This window comes from Cydia pomonella, unplaced genomic scaffold (assembly GCF_033807575.1).
Source record: "Cydia pomonella isolate Wapato2018A unplaced genomic scaffold, ilCydPomo1 PGA_scaffold_30, whole genome shotgun sequence".
Lineage (NCBI taxonomy): Eukaryota > Metazoa > Arthropoda > Insecta > Lepidoptera > Tortricidae > Cydia > Cydia pomonella.
The window spans coordinates 489390-497748 of record NW_026907865.1 but is presented as its reverse complement, the minus strand read 5'-3'; the positions used below and the strand labels follow the sequence as shown (position 1 = coordinate 497748).

The following is an 8359-nucleotide window of genomic DNA, read 5'->3' as shown; positions in this document are numbered from 1 at the left end:
CTCTCAAAATATAACAAATTTACATGATTTTCGCAAGACATTTTCGAAATACGTAGAGGTACAATAGTCAGACCCCTGTCATCCCTTTTCTTATCTGTATCAATACCATATACATTAACACTGATTTTATTTAATTTTTCAAACTTTTTAATGTCCGAGAGACAAACCGGATCTTTTATACCTGTCACGTTAAAAATGTCTGTATAATGTGGGTACGATGAGGGACGATCACTGTTTTTATCAACTGGATAGAGAGCACTAATGATGGCCCAATAAAAACACTTGTTATCACGATTTTTCACGTTAACACATGCCCTCTTCGCTTGCACCTCGGGTGGCAGTGGTATATATGTAGATCCTTTGAGTGGTTGATATTTGTTAACGTTGACGTTGAGAAACTCAATCTTCTCGAGACCCCAACCGCTGTTCCTTTCGTCGAAATCTTCACATTTTTTGGAAATACACAAGGATATTTGTTCAAAATACGATGGAAAATCCATACAGTCTTTATGCAGAGCCACGTTTTTTGTGTTGAATGACTTTAGATCACGTATCACTTCACCTTCAGCATTGGTTTTCACAAAAGTACCAAAGAGTTCAACATTTATTTTTACATGTTTATGTGTTTTTAGTTCAATGGTAATCAGCTTTTCAAGCGTTTCTCCAATATTCAACAAATACATTTTAGGATCCAAAATGTCTGCACTCCCATTAATCCGGTATGTAATTATTCTGCACTTGAAGGCACTGTCAACAATGTAAACAGCACCGTCGGCAGACTTTTCTTGTGCACAAAGCAGGATGTGGCGGTCACTTTCCGAATGAGATATCAAACAGTGATAATACATCTTCGTTACAAAAGTTGCAATGATGTAACAACGCCATGGTGATGCTTCAATTCACTCGCTCAGACAACGGTACGGTCGTGCCGTGAGGCGGGCTGCGGGCAACTAAGTGAGTTGCATCATGCCATGCGCTGGCGTCTGCGGTGCGCGGCGAAGCGGGGAAGGGGAGCCTAGCCGGCGCCGCGCCCACGCATGATTTGCACGTGTCGAGGTCGACCTCGACTCGTGCGCTGACGTCTGCGGTGCGCGGCGAAGCGGGGAAGGGGAGCCTAGCCGGCGCCGCGCCCACGCATGATTTGCACGTGTCAAGGTCGACCTCGACTCGTGCGCTGACGTCTGCGGTGCGCGGCGAAGCGGGGAAGGGGAGCCTGGCCGGCGACGCGCCATGCGACGCCCACACATGATTTGCACGTGTCGACACAGTGAGTCATTATTGCATCATCGGGCTTGACTGAGAATGGTTAGAGAAAACGGGGATTTCCCGTCGACCAAACACAAGTGAATGATTACATATCTTCAAGTATACTCTGGTGAACCCACTTTGTGAGTAGAAAAAAAAGACGTAATATTCAATTATTACTGCGCGTTATTACTGTACAGCCTACAATTGCATTGGTGTAGGGGAGGAAGAAAGATAAGGGTTCTATGTTAAAATAAATAATAAATAGGTTAGTTATTGTTTTTTATTTTTATTTTCATGAAACTTTAACCGTTTCAATTGAAAATATAGGTATTACACAAAATATCGGTGGCATAACACTTGATTTCAGAGTCGACAATATCGTTTACATTGCACAAACTACCTATAATATTGCGTGCATGTTGAACATTAGCGGGGTGATATATCTTGAAATGTTTCTTGAAGAAGTTGAGACGGTTTTCGTAGGTAGACTTTATTTTGTTCAAGTATCCGATACGTGCGTTAATACACTCCATAACACATTCGATATGACTCCATTCCATGTGGTTTATCACCAAGGGGTGTGTGTTCGTCACACGTTCATTGTCACAGCTGAGTAAAAGTAACGGTACAGGAGAGATACACATCCGAAGACGATCGCACTGAATCAGCTCTGGTGAAACACACATTGGGCTATGAAAGAAGTTTCCAATGACGTCAACTTTTTCCGCAAACATTGCATTCCATTCTTCACAGGTGAGTTCATAATGGCCATTAAAACTGACACAGGTATGTAATCTGATTTTAGCTTGAATAAACTGCAACTTCAAGTATACATGGATATTTGCAATCGGAGCACTTGCACCAGCAGGACAGCGTTTGAGATTGTAGACACTCTTGCTCAGCTCACAGCAACCATCACCAGCACCGGAACAATCAATCGACGGTGTGTAAGAAGGTAAAAAAATGTTTGAATAATTCATTTTTTAAACGTATTTTCAAAGTTCCAAGACACGTTTACAATTGAGGGTGGTCAATGCTCTACTGAATGATTTTACGTGTGGCACTGGTGAGAGCGTTGTACTCAAACAGTGAATCATTGATAATGAGACAGTATGCCGTGGTGTTGGCAGGTACATTCTCTTTAAACTCCATTTCCAATTTAATATCAATAGCACCAGCTCCCGAGTTGAAGCTGTCACACTGTCTGGACGTGTCAATGACTATTAATGGAGAGTGTGTCTTGTAATGAGCATAATTTACTTGAGGGCTGGTATGATCACGGCTGTAGTACGATCGTTGGAAATTGGTAAATGCGTCATATAAGAGCGCATAGTTGTTTGTTTTAAATTCAGCCGAAAAAGGATCGTATGGATAATACTGTGCGTTCAAATACACCCTGCAATTGGTAATACAATGGTCGAATATACTCATATCTTTGGTCTTGTCGTTCCTGCGTGCCGTTTGGAAACCAACAATGAGATAGCGAGGTTTCTCCAGCTGAGTACTAGTCTTGATGCACCAAATATGACGTTCTGAGGAAGGTAGTATGGGATATTCATACAGTTCCCACGTGCGGAACGCTATCTGAACTGGTATGCTGCCCTCAACATACGACATTAAGCGCAGTTTCTCCTTATCAGATACTTTTATGACTGGCATCCTCCATGTGACACGAGTGATTTCAATCTCACCATTTGGAGTCGGCGGTTTCGGTACCGTATTCGGATCAACGGGTGCTAAATCTAAACAGTTTACATCTATACTGGCGCGATTTAATATCAACTCGTGTTTCCCATTCATTATTACCTTCTTGTAATCCGCGGCGAAACCCAAGAAATGAGATAGTGGTATGGTTAATGTAAACTTGTCATGTATCTTTTTAGCACCAACTTCCCACCCCGCTGTCTGAAGACTATGGTCCATTTCCTTGGTGTATGAGATTAGTCCCTTAATGGTGGATGTGATGCCGCAGTTTCTCGCTCGATCAATCTCCACACCGTTCAATTCATAACGAATGTCTTGAAATAAAAAAGCAGCACCATTGTTGACCAGTAGACAGCCTTTCTCCACAGTGCCTTCCACTAATATTTGACTTTGACTCGGTAGTAGAATTAGATCTTGACGGTTGATACATATGTGGATGTTATCGTTGTTTTTGAAAGAGTCATTATACGGAGTGTATGGGTGAAATTCTATACTTTCTATACTGTCATCGAATAACACCTTCTCACCAATGTTTAAGATAGATGACGAGGACATACTTTGAAACCGATACTCTGTAAAAATGTACTGTTTTCTCTAGTCAATTTCCTTGGTTGTTGTTGTTTTTGTAGTGACTGCCGCTGTCTTTCGTTAATACGACGAGTTGTAGTAGTTCTCTCGACGAGAGCAAGATCTCGACTAGTTGTGAAGGTGTTGTTACCAAGGCTTTTATTGTTATGTATAATCATTTTTTTTTTTACTTTTTACGAATATGCAAACGAAGTGCAATGCTTTCACCTCGGAAATTTACCGTATTACCGTGCTCGTTTACAATGCGCAATTCAATGTTTTGTATGCGATTGTTACTCTTCTTGACGGGTAGATATATAATATTGGTAGGTTGTTCAATAATTTGGTAGCCGGGCGGGACGTCAGGTGAAAACTCGTGTAAAACATGTGACGGCTTGTTGTTTACGAATGAGCCCTCCACAATATTGCACTCTATTCTTATAGTGTTTGTAATGATTATATTAATTGTTTTATCCGACCAATGTGATGTTTTTGCTTTAAGCTTTTTCGCTGAATAACCAAACAATGACCCTATGCTGTTTGGTTTGTCAAAGCGAATATCATACTTTGGCGAGAATATCATACACTTGGAGGTATTGTTATTTACAAAGATATCCACCAATTTTTCACCATCACCTTTAGCCCTCTTTGTCATTTCCTCGTTCAAGAGGTGTATTATACTGGAGAGCTCGTATGAACCTTCAGGAATTGCGATTACATCATCCCCATAGTGAAACATATTATTGCTCTTATCAACATTAGGAATAGTGTTGAAAGTCTTAAAGTACACGAGAGCACACTCGTAAAAACCATCATTGTCCAATTCTAGAGCCGGTTGAAAGTCTACATTCAACACAGGCTCGTTACCGCTCAGACTTATTGTGAATGATGTCATAGACATGATACTGACGGGTAGACGATTAATGTAAGAATGAAACTACACATGTAATGCTCATGATATTTATTTAAAACAAACGCTTAGCATTGGTACACAGGAAGGCCAAACATAAGTGTCCACAATTTACAGTATTAAATTTCTGTAATCGATTGTAATTATACTCTACTCGCATGTTGCGCTGTTGTTTGGTACTAGCGGAATCATTTATATAATCAATAAACTCTCGAGGTGGTCTCAAATCACCAAAGCTATCAAAATATAGACAATAGTTACCCTTTTTCGCATAGGCACACCAATGTGTACCTTCACCCTGCTGAGAGTCTAAATTGATAATACCAGTTTCATAATAGTGAGGTTTCTTTGGGAGATTATCTCGCATGAAAACACCCCTAAAGTAGGGGATTTTCTCTCTACGTGCAAATCTCACAATGTCCACATCGGTGAGAGCTTGACCAATCGGAGGTAAATCTAATTTCTTGTTTTTTTTTTTTCGCCACTTTTGCAGTTGCCGTTACTGTTGCTGCTGCTGCTGCTGCTGCTCCATTAGCCGGTGTAATGTAGAGTCCCATTCCACGTTTATAAGGTGCTAAATATAAACCTCTACCGACAATCTTGCTTTCATTGTTATTATTATTATTTCTATTCCTGACCATTTCATAAATATTTTTAGCAGCAGTGGTAACACCGCCGGCCAAAGTTCCCGTGGCTGCTAAAGCACCCAGTAGCGGTATCAAAGCTGGTAGGAAACCGCCTCTCTTAGGTATTGGAATGACTCGCTGTTTCTGTTGTCCCTTAACAATTTTCCCTTTAACAAAATGTTTCGCAGCTTTTACACCCGCTTTTAGTAGTGTATTAGTAGTTGTATCCTTCTTTTTCGCAATGTGTTTTTTTACAGCATCACGACTTGCTTTAATGACTTTTGATATGGGAATCATACCCATACCGTGTTTAACTTTATATTTCATAATCTTATCTACCGCTAACGCGGCAATACGTTCACCAATTGATTTGTTACCACGCCAACGATTTTCAGCAGCTTGGGCCAATCGCAAATCTGCTTGATGACGTCCCTCCAATGTTTTATCACGTGAGTAGGCAATATCGTGTAATTTACAAGCTTCGTCAAGCGGATTCACACCGGGATCGTTGCGAGCCAATCTCTCCTTCAATCTAGTACCGGGACCGTAATAATTGTAACCGGGTATGTGCGCTTCGAATGGTAGATTATTAATTAAATTATTTATAATACCCCCACCGCTACTATGAGATCGCAGTCGTCTAGGCCGTTTGGGATTATGCTTAACACTAACCCCGCCAATGTGTGTTATCATCTCAAGTATCTATACTTGACTGTGTACGTGAGTATAAAGTATGCCTATATATCTATATAATATTTAAACCTTTGAAATTTGATCATGTATGTGTGTATGTGTGAGTATAAAATACATGTCCTAACGATTTGATACATCACAGTGAAATGAAGCTTAAAAAACAAAACACGTCACTGGCTATTAAAGATTGGAGTGTTGTGCTAGATAATAATGTGAAACCAGCAATGACTCATCGCTCCCTTAAACATGGCTCGTTGCTGGCGAATAACATTAGATGTCTCATCTGTGGACCTTCCAACTGTGGCAAGACAAATGTTCTGTTGTCTCTGCTCTTACATCCGAACGGTGTAAAGTTTCATAATGTTTATCTTTATTCGAAATCATTGAATCAACCTAAATACAAGTTTCTGAGTGACGTTTTAGAGCAAGCGGGTGACATACCGTTTCACACGTACAATGATAAGAGTCAAGTCGTCCCACCGGAGGAAGCTGCGGAGGACAGCGTCATTGTATTTGACGATGTGGCTTTGGAAGATCAAGATGCCATTCGTCAGTACTTTGCAATGGGACGTCATCGTTGGTTAGATTGTTTCTACTTATGCCAGACATATAGTAGGATACCTAAACAGTTGGTACGTGATAATGCCAATCTTATATTGCTATTCAAACAGGACGAGTTGAATTTAAAACATGCCTATGACGATCACGTGAACACCGATATGGGTTGGGAAAAGTTTAAGGAAATTTGTCGCGAGTGTTGGCAGAAAAAGTATACTTTTTTAACAATCGACAAGGAGAGAGACATTAATAAGGGTCGATATCGTAAAGGATTTGACGTTTTCATTATTGTATAAAATTTAGTGTCATCTCCGGTTTATTATCAGTTTTATGTTGTCAGCTACTGAAGAACAACGTCGTTTAATTTATATCCTATCAACATATTAGCATCGGCCGTACCAAAAGCAGCAGCAGCAGCAAAAGCAGCATCAGCACATACACTATAAAATAAAATATGTTTGGTAATAAAAAGTTGAAACGGAAACTCGTAGATTCCATTGAGAGTGTAAAGAGAAAAGTAAAGCGTTGCGAGCAGATAAAACTTTGCTTGACACTTCGCTAGCTCAAACCTTTGAACCAATTACAAAACCGCTCAATGTTTTAATGACTAAAGCTTTAGAATCTAAAGGTAATAATAATAATGATGACAATGCTAAACCAGCAGTAATGAATAACCCCCAGCTCCCTTTGATAAAGACCTCCACACCATTGTCAAAACATTCACGTAAAAGGAAATATCTGATTAAAACCGAAGAATCCAATAGTAAACTGATTAAGTGGAGTAATAATCTTTTTACAAAAACACAACAGTTTGATGATGCTGCTGATGATGATGATGATGAAGATGATTCTAATGATGATGCTGATAATGATGATGATGATGATGAAAGAAAAACAGAGGGAGATGAAGAGTTTAGCGATGCTGAAGATATGAAGTCGGCTCTTGAATTTGATGAAGGTGGTGGTAGTGGTAATAGTAGTATTGATGATCTACAAAATAAATATATGAAACATCTTTTAAAAACATCAAAAATACCATTTGGTGTTTATCTCAAGGATAATAAAATGCATATTGGTAATAGTCGGGTTAAAATCATTGATGACGTGTTACATATTAAAGATTCACGATTCAACCTAACTCCTGGACTGTTGGAACTTATCTTTAAAAGAATACCAAACAAGAATATAGTTTTGAGAAAAGATGTAGAGGATTACAATAATATTTTAGACATTACAAACGCTCATCGTAGAGGATTCTCGCCAAACGGCCAATTGAGTGGAGATAGAAGTGTAAAATATCAATGTTACATTAAACAACCACAAGAATCAAAGAAACATAAAGAAGGTGGATGTTTGAACTCTGGTAGAAGAGATGTATTAACAACTAAAACTTTTTATCCTAAAACTGATTATATCTATTGGGATGATCCCAACGAACTGGTGAGCCGTTTACAGCTTTTGATAGCATCACAGAATGCTGGCAACACCTCTCATTCGAACGAGATCAATGCAATCGTTGAGGAACTGACTGAGAGCGGTATAATTTTAAAGTAAGAAAACAGACCCTCTTCTGTTAGCTGTTTTTAAACCTGTTCTGAGCTGTTATCTAATAAAACAGACATGTTTTGTAACTAAGCCTCTCCCCCCTTGCTACCTTGTTATAAATACCGATGAGGCCTCCCCCATCGTTCACTTTCACAATGCCTCTTAACAAGTTTGGACAATACTTGGGTAGCGAGTCTACAATCCGTGACGACTTGAAAGTGGAACGAGATTTAGTAAATTTTGAAAATAGACGGGTGGCAGGAATTCATAAATCTTTTCTTAAAACTGATGCTATTTGTAGGGCTGAATTGGATGAACAAGTAGTATTTTTAAACACAAAGCTAAAGGCAAATATTAAAGATATAAAAGATTTACGGGTAAAGGTTGAACAATTATCAGCTAGAATTACTACACAAACACACGCACCACAACCAGCCCAAAACACCATCAGCAACGGCAATAGCTCCAGGAAAGCGATTGAAGAAAAATGAGTAAAGCTCAAGTGGTC

The 8359-nt window shown here is 39.4% G+C and overlaps 1 protein-coding gene across 1 annotated transcript; it reads right to left on the bottom strand.

Moving 5' to 3' along the window:
• Positions 1-2286: 2286 nt before the first annotated feature.
• On the bottom strand, positions 2287-3507 carry LOC133533972 (uncharacterized). The gene has a single exon (XM_061873061.1). The coding sequence runs from the start codon at positions 3505-3507 to the stop codon at positions 2287-2289; it is 1221 nt and encodes a 406-aa protein (XP_061729045.1).
• Between the last annotated feature and the right edge of the window lie 4852 nt (positions 3508-8359).